This window comes from Crocodylus siamensis, chromosome 3 (genome assembly GCF_052110815.1).
Source record: "Crocodylus siamensis isolate JL-2025a chromosome 3, ASM5211081v1, whole genome shotgun sequence".
In the NCBI taxonomy this organism is placed as follows: Eukaryota; Metazoa; Chordata; order Crocodylia; family Crocodylidae; genus Crocodylus; species Crocodylus siamensis.
Window position 1 is genome coordinate 59,201,751 of NC_143397.1, and position 16,516 is coordinate 59,218,266.

The following is a 16,516-nucleotide window of genomic DNA, read 5'->3' on the forward strand; positions in this document are numbered from 1 at the left end:
GCGGGGGTGGGCAAAATATGGCCTGTGGGCTGCATCCAGCCTGCCAACAGTTTCGTTCCGGCCCGCAGGTGGACAGCTGCCAGCTCACTGGATCTGATGTGTGGCTGGCTGGGAGCTCCAGCTGCTACATGGTGCCAGGCAGGTAGGTGGGACTGCTTCCACCTAGCAGCATCAGCCCTTGATGTGGGGACATCAGCTGTGGACCTGAGCGGGGCTTCTGTCACAGCGGATGGGCAGCAGCAGCAGCTGTGGACACTGCCGGCAGGTTCAGAAGTCCCAACAGAGAACCTACCAGTGGTGTCCACAGGTGACGCCACCACCCTCCCAGTACAGTGGAAGCTCCCGTGCAGAGCCCCAACCCTAAGCCTGACAGTAGCGTTAGGTATGGACCCAGGTGAGAGGTGCTGCTGCACCAGGTGGCCGGTATCATCACCTATGATGCTGCTGGCAGGTTCCATGTCAGGGCTTGGGAACCTGCTGGCTGCACCCACAACTGGCACCACCGCGCTCCTGCTGCGGTGGAAGTCCCCATTTGAGTCCATGGTTGAGCTTCACGGCTCCTGATAAACTACAGCTCCAGTCGAGTTCTGGAGAGAGAGAGAGTGGGGAGGGAGGGATGGAAGGAGGGGGAGAGAGAGAGGGAAAGGAGAAGGAGCAGGTAACAGAAAGAGCAATAGAGATGGATGTGGCCCTTAACAGGTCCCCAAAACACATTAAGTGGCCCTCCAGCAGAAATAATTGCCCACCCCTACCTGTTCTACAGACAGGCTTATGTAAAGTCCCATTTTACCTTTGGAATGACCCCATACAAAATACTAAGACTGCACAAAGTATAAAATAGAAATGAAGTGACTTTGCTTTGTCCTACATCTCTGCTGTGTGAACTGTAGATCATAGCTGTTACATATACGCTCATCCATCATTTCTGTTTCATATATGCAGGGTTGAATGATCTTTTCTTTAGCCATTCTATTATTGCGCTTTCTCTTCAACCTAACCAAAAAACCTAAGGTACATATGACAACTATTTCTTTTAACTTATCTGCCAGGACATTATTAACATAAATCTTATTCTAGCTAACATTCTATATGCCAGTAAAATAGTGAAAATAAATCAGTGTATCCATGAGTATCACTGTCTATCACTCTTTATTTCATTCTACAAAACAAGGGCTACTGTGATTATGATGTTTTTAGTTTGAAAAAATGTAGAGATAACATTTTTATTTCAAATATCTGGAGAACCAAGCTAATATTCTCCAGTTTTATTAGTAGGAATAGTTGAACAAAAAGTATAAAAGAAGTTATATGAAGCACTTTGAGATCATTAAATGACTTTTTAAATTACTCTTAATTAATAACCGATTTCAGAGACAGGTTACAAGGTAATACCATGAGAAAGGAAATAAAAAATGAGCGGTGCTTATATGAAAATGATTCTGCAATTTAGGAAATTAAGCATAAAAATAGAAGAATCTGAAACATTGTATGTAAATGCTACAGTGATAATATTAGTATATTTTTGTAAAGTTTCTTTCTGCAGGTAAGACATAAAGCCTACTTCATCTTGGCTTTCTTTCAGGTTTTTATAGCTGGGAGTAATTAAATTTTGCTTTCGCAGCTGGGTCAGAAAGAGCACGAAGTAATTAAAAGAAATACAGTTAAGAACATTGTACCTTCTTGGATTTTACCACTGCAGTGCACCAATATAAGTGCTTCAGTCCAGCCTCTCATAAGATCCACATGTTTTCCAGAATTTAACATGTTAATTCCTAATCTTCTCTGTTTTAAAGGAAAAGAGTGAGAGTCAAAAGAAAAGTCAAAAGGGGGGTTGTTTTGGTTGGGGGGGGGTTGGTCTATTTAATATACAGTGAAACTTTTCTTAAGCCAAAATATTTAAAATAACAGTGCATATTTTAAAAACAACATTAGTAAGAGTTTACTGATGCAAAGCACAATAGCAGGACCTAATGAGGTAGCAACACTTAATCCCTGGAGTTAAGACTTAGATAAGAGTAGGGCTGCATAACTCTAATTATAGCATTATTATCCATCTTTAATATCTTACAAACAAAAACAATTAATTACTATCTCTGAATCACAGTAGTGGCTCCACCTAAGTTAATAGAAAAGTACCCTTATAACAAGCTCAGAGGGATCAAAATTGTTGGGGACTGTGAAAATATGTTGTCATGATAATACACATCCCTGAAACTTTAGATTTCAGCCATTCCTACTCTTTACAGCTCAATGGGTACCCTATTTATGGAGGGTTTTGCAGCCAAAATGTAGGCTATTATCTGCTTAGTACTTGTGATTAAACAAGGAACACATAAGGTATATTACCTCTGATTTTCATAACATTTTTCATACACTTGGTTTTGGTATGTACAATGGAAACACACTGTATATGGATATTCTTTCATTTATATTCCTATGTTTCAGCGACTGGTTGCAACTGGGAATATTAACTGGCTTTTTGCACTAAGAATTCCATAGTGGACAATAAAATAAACCCTTCTCATCTCATCCCAAATTTTGCATTGGCATAGTCAGCACAGGATGGGAAGGCAACGTCTTTTGGAGACCAAAGCTGACAGAATTAACAGCATCAGTAAATGTAGTATGCTGAGGCAGTTTTCCAACTGTCCAATTCCTGTTCTCAATGCTGAAAGAGGCTGCTGCTTTATTACTGGATGCAATGTCAAGCATTCTTGCAGCACTGAAAAAAATCCAGCAATAATTTGGTCAAAAAGCATATCTATGCTCAAGTGTGAAATCAGCCAAACATCACAAAATTCCCTCAGCAAGGTTGCCAATTCTGCAAGGGGTTTTATTGAATACTGTTAGTCAATGCACCTTCACTGCCAAAGAGATCCATTGGGAGGGGAAAAAAGATAACTCTCAAAATAAAAAGCATGACTTGCAAATAAGGCCCTCAGTGTGCTTCATAATGTAAACATTTTTCATTTGGATAGTTGCAGAGATTGTATAAGCACCACAGCCTTCTCTTTAGGGTTTATTAAACGGCAAGTATATTGCTTTTTTATGTCTTTTCAATATGAATGACCACTCTGTTTCTACACATTATCTATTTTTGGCTTTCTAAGTCCACAAGGAATCATTTAGGGGTCTCTAAATGCTGTGTTTACTGTTTTATCCTTTCAAAACAGTTGCAAACATTTAAATGGACAGAACAAAACGAAATATAAAACCACATTAGAGCAGTATTCCAGCTAAATAACACTTCACAACATTGTGGAAAGTTCTCTTGTAGAAACTTAAAATAAGTCTATTCAATTACAAACTAGTAAAATACACTATATAGTCTTGAGTTTTAATTTTTCAAGCATTAAGCTAGCATAAGATCAAGACCTAAGGCATTCAGGCAACAGAAGAACCAAATGCCAGCCCCTGTATTGATTAACTTGATATTATATTACAATACTGGTGATAAGGAAAATGTGAGAGCATAGATATTAATTATCCAATTTAACTTGCACTTTCCTGTTGCTCCTGTCATCTACCACAGTCCTTTCTTCCAACAAAACCCTTAGCTTTGCTTTTAAAAAATGGAAGTGGAGCTGGCAGACTCCAAAGCAATAATATATGATGCGTACCATAAGAAAGAAATCATTTGAAAACATATTTCTGCTTAACAGTGGTTGCATTAATGCAGGGTAGATTCAGGTTGAAGAGTGACATTGAGCTGACAGGGCTTGTTGTTTTTGAAGACTCTTTCAGTTTCCTTGGGAAGAAATTTAGCACTACGTGGTAACTACAGAAAAATCCTAAGACATGAAAGCGTCTGTGAGGCAAAAAAATATAGTAAAAATCTTCTGCTTGCAGCTTGGCAGGATAGCCTTCCCATTACTTGACTCTCATATTAGAAAAAGGGCAGTGGTTCTAATCCCAAATCCTCTAAATCCCCTCTTGCCTGCTAGTGGTATCATGTTCCTGAAGAATTCGCTGTCCGAGCCATGTGGACATTTCCATGGGGAAAGAAGTCCCAAAAGTAAACATACTGTTTAGGAATATATACCCAATGTTTTCTCCAGTTTCATTTATATGTCCACAATTTGAGGTGCCTTGCTCTAGGGGGCTTGCTGGATCATAGATTCAACATAAGTCTGCAATGTGATGAAGCTGTAAAAAGTGGAATGGAGTTGTGGGCTGCTTCAGCCGGACTGTGAGGTGATAGTGCCACTTTATTTGGCACTGGTTAGGCCTCAGCTAGACAATAGCGCATGGGCAACTGGTGCCTCCTGAGTCTGGGGAGGCACCTGCAGAACCTGCCAGCGGTGTTGGCGGTGGGGAGAAAGCTGGCGCACATCCATAGGCGGTGGCGGTGGTGGCACTGGGGACAGCACTGTCGGGGGGAGGAGGCGCATGCCTTCCCTACGCTCCCCTACGCATCACTGATGGTATTGTGTGCAGTTTTGGGTTCAACATTTTAAAAATAAGTCACAGAGGGCCCAAAGAAAGGTGCCAAAAATTAGAAAAGTCTTGGAAAATAAGCCATATGAGAAATGGTGGAATAAATTAGGTGAGTTTAACTTGCAGAAAAAAGCAATTTAAAGGGGACAAGATAGTAGTCTTCAAATAGCTGACGAAAAGGGTCAACATCTTTTCTCTATCACTGCAGAGTAGGACTTGTAGAATGACCTGAAAGTGCCATGAAGTGGGGTTTGTATGGCCATTGGGAAAAACTTCTTTACTGTGAGAACAGCGAGGCAGTGGAATAGAGTGCCTAGGAAGTTGTCAGATCTCCTCCACTGGGGATTGTCAAGAAAAGCTTGGATAAACATTGAATAGGGATGATCTAAGAATAGCAATACCTGGAGTGTGCTGTGAAGATCAACAATAGGAAGCCTGGGACACCCTGATATAGGCATTGCTTAGAAATCACAAAAAGCTCTGCAGCCCAGAACAGGTGGAAATTGGAAAGCATCATGGCCAGCAGCAGGATAAGGAAGCGGAACTCTACAACCAGCTTTGGAATAAATTTATGAAGGTGGCTGGATGACAGAAAGTGGAGTTCTGGTTCTCCAGTTAGGGGATGTCATGTTTAGGATTTGTTTGCAGTCCCCAAGTTGTAGTGCAGAATGGAGGGTGTTAGATTTTCCCCATTTTTAATTTACACGTTTCTGGGATTTGCTGGTTACTATATAAAGATGGGAAGGCTTTTTTTCACCCTCATTGCTAAAGATACAAGGGGGAGGTGATTCACCTTCCTCAGAAGAACTGGGTTTTGGCTACAGCCAACAGTGCATATTTTGAGTGAGGTGTACCAATGTCCTTGCTCACACTAAAAAGTCTGGAGGTTCCTGGTTGCTCCTCCACTCAAGGTCAAAGTATTCACCACATTTGAGATCAAAAGAATTTTACCCCATGGTCAGATCAGCATGGATTGTGGGAGTCTTTGCATTTGGTAGCAGAGGACTTGGTCCTCTTCCTTGGATCTCTTAAGAATATTTTAATAAACTACTTCTGTTTTTGCAGTGGCAGGATACTGACAGTGCCCTCATCCCCATGGTTTACTTGTAGCAGGTTAAAGTGTTCTTGGTGTTTGTGGGGAGGGAGGGCACTGTGCCTAGTAGTTGTGCAAGAGTGTCATTTGTGCATTTTCAAGAACAGGTTAGACGTACACTTGTCTAGGATGGTTTAGATAGGGATGATCCTGCCTTGAGCATGGAGTTGGACTAGATAATCTCGCAAGGTCCTTTCCAGACCTATTTTGCTATAATTCCATAACCTTGTCCCTAAGATGCTCCTCTCTTAATATACAAAAAGTCATCCTAAATGGGATTAAAAGAATCAGAAACACCGGTACCTATATATGGTGGAAACACTATGTCTCATTAAGTAAGAAGCAAGATTTTGGTGATACGTTTTATTGGACCACCTACATAGTTGGGAGAGATGTTAGACAATCTTTCAGGCACAAGTGCCCCATGGGAAAAAGAAAAAAGATAGTTAAGGGTGTGGAAGAGATCTGTAAACTAGGAGCAAAGAGAAGTTATCAGGAGTAATTTTGAAGCAACAGAAACTTAGTTGAATAGATAATCTAATTATGTAAAAGAACAAGACCATTCAGAACAAAAAAAGACAGTTATTACCTATGGAATATTGAAGGGCTAAAAGACACACTAGTTAGAGTATTATAAATCATGAAACCAGCACTTACATTTAGTCCAAGTTGTTGGCATCTAGTAAAGCTATGAAAGTTTTCTTCCCAGACCCTTCTTCTGAAGGTCTTTTGTAGATTGTCCTTGAGTATAAGGATTATGAAGTCAGAAATCAGTTGACTGTTCTGTGAAGTTTTGTCCTACTACTGATTTGATGTCTCTGTCTTTTATCTTTTTTCCGTGATTATTTATTTTGGAGCATATTGGTTATTTAGTTTCATGCGCATAGTTCCTGTGAGGCATTTAGTGCATTGGATGAAGTATACCATATTATTCTGTGATAACCGTGTAGGATTTGTAGGTTCTGATGGTTTTGTCATGAGGAGTATTGGTTAGGGTGGCAGTGGAGATGTGTTTACAGGCAGGATTATGTACTGGTTTGTGTTTGTTGAGTTTCTGCTGATCAGTTGAGCAAGGTTTGGAGATTATTTGAAAGTCATGAGGAAAGGGGTTGGGAATATTTCCATCAAAGTCTTTCTGAGTATAAGCTGTAACTGATGATCCTTCTTTTAAGTTTCAGTATAGGACGTACATGACAAGCAGAGGCGTGTGGTCAGTGGAGGTTCTCTTTCTGCACTGTAGGAAGTTAATGAGGGTTATTTGAGTGTTTTTTCCAAGATGCAGTCTATTTATCTGCTGAAATATCCTTTCTAAGTTAAGCCAGTTTTTCGGTTGGTGAAGTGGGTGTCACAAATATTCTTTTCAGAACAGATGTAATGCTATCTGAGGACCTGGTTATATAGTGAAGCTTTCTTGGTGAGTTTGGGATGACTGTTGATTTTGTAGACATAAGTGTTCTGGTCTGTGGGGTTTTTGTACATAGTGGTTTGCAGGGTGCCATTCTGGATATGGATTGTTATATCTAGAAAGCTGATGATAGTCCAGGAGTATTTTAGAGACAATTTGATCCAGGGGTGGTAGTTGCTGAAGCTCTGATAGAAATCAGTGAGTCCAAGTGATGGTATTATCATCTACATAACATGGGTACTATGCATGTTTGATGGTGCAGTTTTCCATTTTTTTTTCTTAAAAATGGCTCATGACAAGATTGACATATTAAGGGAGCCATCTTTGTGCCCAGAGCTGTGCCTATTGTTAGAAGGAACAGACGTTGCTGAAAGTGAAGTTACTGTGGGTGAGAATGAAGCGGATGATTTGTACAATATGTTGCAGTTGTAAATCTCACTGTAGTTCATACTCTTGCAGGTATTTCAGGCAGGCAGCTGTGCCTTTATGGTGCATGTTATTTGTCTGGGATATTAGAGTATAGGCTGGTGATATCCAAGGTTGCAAATCCTGGCCTTGGTGTTCTGGATCTTGTCAAGAAAATCTATCATGTCTTGCAAAAAACTTGTTCTTTGAGTGACAAGTAGTTTAAGGATAGTTTCTATGAATCTTGGTAGTTCTTCAGTGAAGCTAACAGTTTGATATAACAGGTCTGCCAGAGTTACCTTGTTTGTGTATCTTTGGGAGCATGTCAAATATCTCTGGGGTGGGAAAGGTGGAGATTAGTGTATACAGTTTTTTTCTGAAGCTGGTCCAGAAAGGATTTGATGATGTTTTTGAGTTCAAGGGTAAATGTTGGCATGAGATTCTCCCCAAGTTCTTTACAGTGCTTGGCATCAAAGTTGTCTGTTAGTTTCATTGATACAGGCATGACAATTGAGGAGGTCCTTCCTTGCTTACTGCCCGTGAGTTGATTAGTATTTGGTTGCTGGATCTTAGGGACTCAATGGCTCTTCTCTCTAAAGAGGAGAGGTTCTGGTAATGCTAATTTCTGTTGAGAATTTTACTATTAATTTTCTTTCTAAAGCAGTTGGAGTAGTCCAAAAACACCATTTATAGGACCAGATCTTCAGAAATGTAAAAACTGGCATAATTCCACTGAAGTAAAACAGTTGTTCAACACTGTTAGGGCCCAACACAAAATCAGGGAGCCATAACTGTTTCTTCCTAATAAACCCCCTTTTCAGTCACATAGAGGAGAATGGGTGCATTCAAGTCAAGAGGAGTCTAGCCATTGACTTAACTTGGACTTGAATGAGGACACTAGTAAATAATGTGCTTGGATAGCCTTTGAAATAGGGAGCTTTGAATGAAGAATGTCTGGTAGAAAAAGATTTTTTTTCCCAGTACACAACCACCATATTTGTTCAAAAGAAAAAGAAAAAAAAATAATAAAACATCAGTGGGACTGTTCACATACTTTAAGTGCTATGTGCCTAACTTTGCGGTTTTCTTTTCATTGTAAGCTTCATATTCTCAATTTTTTTAAAAAAATGAAAGCTTTAAACATTTTGCTACCTTTGGTTTATGATAACAGATATATTGATGGAAATGAAAAATGACAAAAGGAATTAATGATTTAGAATACTGTGTATATAATATATACACATTACAGAGTGTTATTTTGTATACTGACCTTACATCTGGCTAGCATTTTTTTGGCTGTTTCTAGTAAAGATTCTTTTTCCTTTGGACTTTTTGCATGATTGAACTTCTGAACAAACTCTTCTGTGACTTCTAAAGGATATCTACAGAAATATCCAAACAATTATTGTAGTTTCATATTCTCTTCCTGAAGTTCAAAATACCGAGTGAAAAAGTTTCCAAAAAAGAATTTTTTCACTTCCTTTTATAAAGTGCCTTTTTAAAATTAAGTCAAAGTTAGGTATGTTATTGCTTCCCAAGATAATCCAAAACTAGCTTGGGTCTGAAGACATACCCCAAATCTTAATAAAGTATTTAGCTCAGGCACTGACAGAAACCTGGATATGGCAGCACAGATCAGTGCACACTCAAACAGCTCTCCGAGAACCTGGGTAAATTAGCCTGTACTGAGCTCTGTCCTGCTACTAATACCTAAACTGCCTGATTTGTTAAAGCTGGTTTGTGTATGTGTACAGTAAACTGCAATCCCAGCTGTGTAGACATGTCCTCAGACTGCACTTTTATGCCTTGCAAAGTTCCAAAACTGCAGCTGTCCTGTGCCAAGCTGCCACAACTGCAGGCTTCTTTCCTTGACAGCTTTGTCAATACAAAATTCTGCATCACACTAAATATTTTAAGTATAGGGATAGCAAAAGAAACTACCATTTAATCTCTGATTAAATGACACAAGAAAGACTGTATTGGTTGCAGTACTCTTTTTGTGTTTAATTCAATTAAAGCCTACATTTTTAATTTAAGGGAGATTTGCCATACAAGCTCCAGTCTGCTGCACCAGTATACCACACAATTTAGGCTGAGCTGGTACATGGTACGGTGGGTCTTCATAATCATCAGTAGGTATGCTCAGAAACAGAGACTTGACATTAGCAATCAAGCAAAGTGGTGAATTAAGACTAACATCAATAAATTAAGGCAGGCAGTAATTAATCAGTCAGTGGCAGGAGGTGAAATGTATATGAGGCAATAATTAAAATTTAAATCTTCCAGAAAGAAGCATATGTATGCTTCATGCTGTAGTAACTTACAGGAGATCCCAGGCTGGTCCCAGCCACATCCTAAGTACAGAGAATGCAGTAATGGTAAGTCCACCTTGTCCCCCAACCCTTGTCTCACAAGGAATGCTTGATCAATAGAGCTTATCTGATTCCCCAGTTTTCTTATTACTGGTGGTCACTGGTGTATGAGTCTATTTATAATTTAAAGTATGTGTGCACTACAACTAGATGTAATTGCAGTACACATGTAGGTAAATCTGAGCTAGCTAGCTGAGGTACCTATAACAATGGAGACTGAGCAGCATGAGATTCAGAGTAGTCTGATTCTGGGTACACACACAGTTAGTTAGCCCAGACTGGAGTATGTGCCACCACAACTTCACTGCTACTGGTACTCAGATTTGATAGACTGGAATGGTTACAACCATACCTTGAGCTGTAGTGTAGACATACCCTTGGAAACTAATTTAAGGCTATGGACAAACATACCCTTTTAGCGGCTTTAAAAGGGGAGGGGGCACTGCTATTGGTTAAAAATAGCTACATTTGTAACCAATGTACATTGGAGCATGTATCTGCTGTTACCCTGTAGCTGTTACATCTGCCTGCTCCAATAGTAACACAAGTTGGCTAAATCACTTATTAAAGTTTAACACTGAAGGAAACTGGTAAAGTTTTATTCTTATGGGCACTTGTACATGTGACAAATATTGGCCAGTTTTGCAGTTTAATTGCATCACGCTGTACACGTGCAAGGGTTTTTTATGATTTAAATGATGGTTTAGTTTGCTACATTGCAAACTAAACCACATCTGCATGTTGTTTAGTTTGCAATGTAGCTATTTGTAATGTTGCAGCCTTTGACAGCTTGCTCCCCTGCATCCCCTCCATAGGAGATGTAGGTTGAAGGCAGAAGCAGTGAGGGACCTGATCTTTTTTTTTTCCCTATGAAACTTACCCATGTCTTCCATGGCTGGGGGGTGAGCTGCCGGTGGGCTGAACAGCCTCTGAGCTGTGGAGGGCCCTAGTCCTTCCTTCCGCTGCAATGGCACCCCCTGGGGCCACCCAGAAGGACTGCTACTGGGCAGGTGCTGCCCCAGCTTCGGGTCAGGGAACAGCTGGATTGTGTTGGGTGCTGCCCCAGCTCACAGGCAGCACCCGCCAGATCCAACTTTTCCCTGAGCCTGCATGCTGGAAGCCTACCAGGCACTGATCCCCACATGGACTTGGGGAAGAATTGGATCCAGTAGGTGCTTCCTGTGAGCTGGGGCAGCACCTGCACAGCTAACACCATGCCTGAACAGCCCCAAGAGAAGCCACTGCCATGAGGGGAAGCTGCTGTGGAGGAGGGACTGAGGTCCCCCACAGCCCAGGGGTTGCTCAGCCTACCGGCAGCTCACCCCACCAGCTGCTGGAGAGGTGGGAAGTCTCCACGGGGGGGGAACAAAGGATCAGGTCCTTCACTGTAATGGTAACAAAAACTTCTTAATTGTAATGGTGGCTTTTTAATCATTGCAATTAAAAACCCACCATTTCAATTTAGGGGACTAAACCCCTGTCATGTGTACAAGCAGCCACAGATTCTAAGATGCAACAGTTTTGCTACACTTAAATCACTATAGGAGAATGTAAATGTAACAGTCAGAGCTTAACAGCTTACATAGCTATCATTTGATATCAGTACAGTTACTATGTCTGTCGGTACCCTGAGGCTGAACCAGTGCATTGGCAAGAAAATAAGAAATACAAGCCTGATCTAAAGCCCATTGAGTCTTTTCATTGGATCAAGCCTTCATTACAATTTTGTATTAGCTGGGAGGTGAATAACAGCAAAAATGTTTTTTCCATCTGATTCTGTGGTACAGAATACATATCAGACATGGAAAATACTGTAAAATTAGATATGGCTTTGTAGCTTTCCTCAGGCTGTGGAAAAATGAAATCAAAGGATGCTATACTTTTCCCAAAGTCAGAGGAAGGTCCCACAGCAAAATCATCTTCTCTAATCTACTTTCCTATTTCTAGAATGTATTTTCAAATAACTTTTGCCTTATCAATTATTTTACAGATACTAACTGCAGCCTATGATGCATTATTGAAAAGAAAGGAGAATGCCCATTTGTAGCCTTACGTATAGAAACAGAACTCCTTAATTAGATGCTTCTTGCAGTCTACCACAGCTCATTTTAATGAATATTTAATGACAAAGTAATGTAGCTATTTTTAACCAATAGCTGACTGTTGCAAAAAGGAAGGTTTTATAAATATAGACATTAGAATCTAGTGACAGAGCACTACCGATAGTAAAAAACAGTATGCAGCTCAGAAGCAAAACCTGTCAGTTTCAAAATATTTCTAATGATTTGTATGATTTAATCTGTGTGCAGGCCACCTGGAAGATTATAATGCTCAGAAGCACAACTTGGCACATCCACACCTTGGGCGATGGCACAGCATGGGACAGTGTCGGTGGCTGCCTTGCAAGCATTGACAGTGGTAGTTTGGCTGCAGTGCAGCAGTTACTAATATTATGCCCCTTCCCCAACTCAGTGGTCTGGAGATCAGAGCCAAGTCCGAATGCAGGCTTTCCATACCATCTCCCAGCTGGGCCACAAACTGAGAAGCAGGGTGTGGCTGAGGGATTCCAGCTACAGTCCTGGGTTTCAGCTTTGGGGGGTGGAACCAAGCCCAAGTACAGGCTTCCCCTGCCATCCCCACCTCTGTCAGCCAGCCAGAGACTGAGGTGGGCGGGGGGGTTGCTGGGAAACCCCAGACCTGCTCCTGGATCCAGACTCCTGAGAGTGGAAACAAGACCTCTCTCCTCCCCTACCCTCCCTCCTCCTGCAGGGTTTCCCCCTTCCACCCTCTCAACCAGTCAAAGGAGTGCTAGTGCTCTGACTAGGGAGCAGAGGATTGGGGAAGACCCTGCTCTGCTGGAGCAGACAGCACAGCCCAGGGCTACAAAGCATCCTGGGACCAAGTAAGTTAACTTGAACTGGGAAGGGATCTGGGACCGGTTCTATAAACAGGTTTGATCTAAATCAGTTTAATCTGATACTACATCCATCCAGGTTTATCTTAGACCAGTTTTAGCCATTTTGAAAGTGGCTTAAGTGCACTGAACTTCTGTTCTGTTACAGGTTTAAACCAACTTCTGATCACTTAAACCAGTTTATGTGTAACTTCTGTCCCTAGCCCTAATGGCAAGTCAGAGCTGTGCAGACAAGAAATAACATTAACGATTAATGCTTAATACATTGGTGATACACTGAGCGGGGCTTGAAGGGGCTTGTTTCCCCCCAGATTTCTGCACTGATGGAGGGACACAGGTGCAGGGCTGCTGCCTGGCTGAAACCAAGTGGCAGTGGAGGTACGGAGTTGCGTCCCCTCACTTGCGGTGGCAGCACAGAGTTGTCCACCCCACTGGCAGTGCTTATGCATTACCTATGCCTTAATGTGTGAGTGATTGCTCATGAGGTCTGCACTCACTGTGATCTGTGCACAGGTCTGCAGTGAAGTGGTCCTCCATTCCACAGTGGAAAGTGTGCATGAAGAACAGGAGAGATTCCTGACAGGATGGCATTGCAGTTGGCCATCAATTCTTCAAAGGGAAAGGGCTTTTTGTGCAGAATTCTCTATAGTGGGCTCATGTGGAAACCTCTTACCCACAACTTCTAAAAGCGCTGAAACTTCTGAGCCTGCTATTGGGCAGGTCAGGGTTTAAAAGAGTTGGGGTTGCATAAGGAACCTGAAGAGGAGCAGTGATCCTGAGTGACAAATCTGTGACAAGGAACAGTAGATCCTTAGTGGTGGAGCAGATGTGATCCCTGGCAGCAGTGGTAGAGTAGTAATAATCCCTGGCCCAGTAATTCCTAGTAGCAGTGACTCCAATGGAAGAGACAGAGGAACAGCAAACTCCAGTACAGGCCTCCTTACCTAGCACTTGTCACTTGGTCTGGTATAGACAGTAGAGTCCCTAGACAGCAACCCTTGGTGTATCTCCCTCTGTTCTCTGTAGTAGCTCCCTTGCATTTATTTGGCAGTGTCTGAGAGGGACTGTTTTAGACAATACTTAATATATAAGGTTCCATTTAGGGTTGTGTGTTTATCCCCTTTTAATAACCCATTATAGTCTACTACTGCTTGAGTGGGGAAGCCTTGTACTAAACATACAAAAAAGCAAGTACCTAGCAGTGGCGAAGATGGAAGGAATAGGAAAACTGGGGTTACAAGTCACAGTGGACCAAATCAAGATACTGGGAGCAAGGGTGAATGCACAACGACAGGTGAAGTGGCTCTGGAGAAAATGAAAGGGAAGCTGAAACAAAAACTGAGGAGCTGGTATGATCACAAGCTGTCAGTAGAAGGATGGGTAAACGTAGTTAAGGCAGTGGTACTCCCAGTCATACTATATGTAGGTATGATGTTCCCTCCATTGTGGATCAGCGCATGTAGGATTCAACAGGAACTGATGGTGCTCTTTTAGAAAACCAAAAGGGAAAGGCTTAGGAGGCCAACCCTATACAAGGACAAATTGAATGAAGGATGGGGCAGTAGCTTAATATTACAGTATAGTAGTGTATTAGCACAGTTTTTGCATGGCATGCAACTGCACAGTGTTATTAGGCTACTATGTATTAAGCATCTCACGGAGATGTGCCCACTGTATAGAATGAGGTTTCCTTGTATGTGAATGTAAGATGAGGGTTTCCCCTTCCCTGTGCTGATTGGGGGAAAAAACCTCATCTTGTATTCAAGTAAATATCGTACTTTTCCTGAGAGGATCTGTCCATACCAAATACTTTGCACACAGATCCAGATAAAAAGTAAAATTTGATACTAGTGTACCACCAATACTGCACTTCTCTGAAGGAATATTGCTTTTTCCATTTCTGAGTTAATGGACAGAATGAGTTGTCAAACTGGCAGTAAATAGGCAAAAGAAGGTAGCCTCCACCTGGTCAGTATGTTCCCAGGCGAAGAAGTTATGATTTTTTTCATTTTTGATCCTGTATCACTAAGGAAATCCTTGCAATCACTGTACAGTTTTTACTTTTTCCAAGAATCAGTTTTATAAGACAAGCAAGAAATTTCTGTAAAGGTTTGAGTCACTGTCAATCATTCAGTACCTCATAGGTTTTGCATGTGTTGACCAAAAGAACAAACAGCAGACCAATTAATCTGACAGAAATAAAAGATTTTCAAGGGGAATCAGTGAATATCTGCTAGTTTAATTGTGTATTTTATTGTAGACCTCTTATGATCACATTCCATTTAAATGGTTTACTTTTAGGCTGTAAACTAAATGTACATATTTCATCTGAGATCCTACACTTCTGAAAACTCAATTTCATTGGAAAAAAGAAAAACTGTGAATCAAATAATACAAATCGAGATGGAAAAGAATAATCTGGTTGTTTGATCAAGCTCAGTATTTTTCAAAATGTTATGCATTGTGCTAAGACTGTTTCCAGCAGAAGGAAAAAAATGTCTTAAACAAGAGCCTATAGGGATTGCAGGCCTACTATTTTCTGAGTCTAGTAAGACCTTGGAGAATTTGGAAAGTAGCTATGCTCATTTGCATTAGCTAAGGATCTGGTTTTAAATGATTTCAAGCCACTTCGAGTTACCAAACTGCATCCTTGAGACCAAATTTCAGTTGAGCTTCAGTGATTGATCTTTGCTGGGTCTCTGGTCCCCCTACACAACAGTCTAATGGAAGTGTTTCTTGTAGAAGTCAGCCATTTGCACTGCAAATATACTCATGAAAACCAGACTTTGTGTCTTCAACTAAATGATAAAGTGTACTAAGTTATGTGAAAATTAGGAGCTAATATTGTATTCAGTAGGTCAGTTCTAGATCTTATAATCAATCATTCAAAAAATCTCCAAATACTTAGGAGAGGAAGAGGTGGCCGAGTATAGTAGGGGTCAGTAACCTACAGCCCACAGGCCAGATCTGGCCCACAAAGGGAATGCAACCACCCCATGGAGAAAAGAATGCAGTGGCAGTTTGGCATCTGGGTAATTAGGTGACTTTCGGTAGCAGAGGAAGCACATCAGCTATGAGCAGGTCAGAAGTGAGTTGGTAGTATTCCATGGTAGTGGAAATCTAGGGCATGGGATGGTATGCAGTGGTGGGGACTGGGTTACAGATGGCAGCTTGCATAAGACCAACTGCTTTAATTCAGCCTGCCACTGCTCGAAGATTGCCAACACTGTGCTGCTATTAATGAATGTGATTTACATATTTTTAAAGTCATACTGACTTCCAGAGTTGAGTGACTATGCAGATAGCAATGAATTACTTAACTCAGGAACTCTCTACAGGAAGTTAATCATAGAGAAAGTGAAACTTACAAACTTATGTAACTTACTTTACTGTATGTAACACTGATCTTATAGTCAATTTAAATTGCACTTACTTAGATTTTGCATTGCAACTCAGCAATGTTTTTTTCAAAAATCTCTTTAGTAGTTCATCCTGTTGTGTACTGGCCTGTATTCCAAAATTTTGTACCACTGGCACTTTAATAAGTGGCATCTTCACATGCTGTAATAAATCTAAAATTAAACCAGACAAATACAGAATATATTACAAACCACTGAACTGTGATTTCTAAATGTATCTTCACTGATGAAAAAAACTGTCCTACATAATCCATATTTGCAAATGCATATATGCTACTATGTTGCTTCTTACAAAAGCTGAACATTATATTTCATAAGAGCTACAATGAATTGTCAATTTACAAAGTATAGCTGAAGCAATTTGCCCAAATTTACTTCACTGTGAGTGTGTCTACACATGCATTTATGCCAGCTTAAATTTACTGTGCAGTAAATTACTGTGCAGTAACTAGGAATAGGCCAGCATCTACA

At 40.9% G+C, this 16,516-nt stretch overlaps 1 protein-coding gene across 1 annotated transcript in view; it reads right to left on the reverse strand.

Moving 5' to 3' along the window:
* LOC149868307 (transmembrane protein 232-like) overlaps window positions 1–16,178 on the reverse strand; it is a 40,152-nt gene extending 23,974 nt beyond the window's left edge. Inside the window, exons 1-3 of the mRNA XM_090037206.1 lie at window positions 16,060–16,178; window positions 8,611–8,722; window positions 1,677–1,782 (exon numbers count right to left, since the gene is read on the reverse strand). Of these exons, the coding sequence (XP_089893332.1) occupies window positions 1,677–1,782; window positions 8,611–8,722; window positions 16,060–16,178 (337 nt within the window). The remainder of the gene's footprint in view (window positions 1–1,676; window positions 1,783–8,610; window positions 8,723–16,059) is intronic.
* Between the last annotated feature and the right edge of the window lie 338 nt (window positions 16,179–16,516).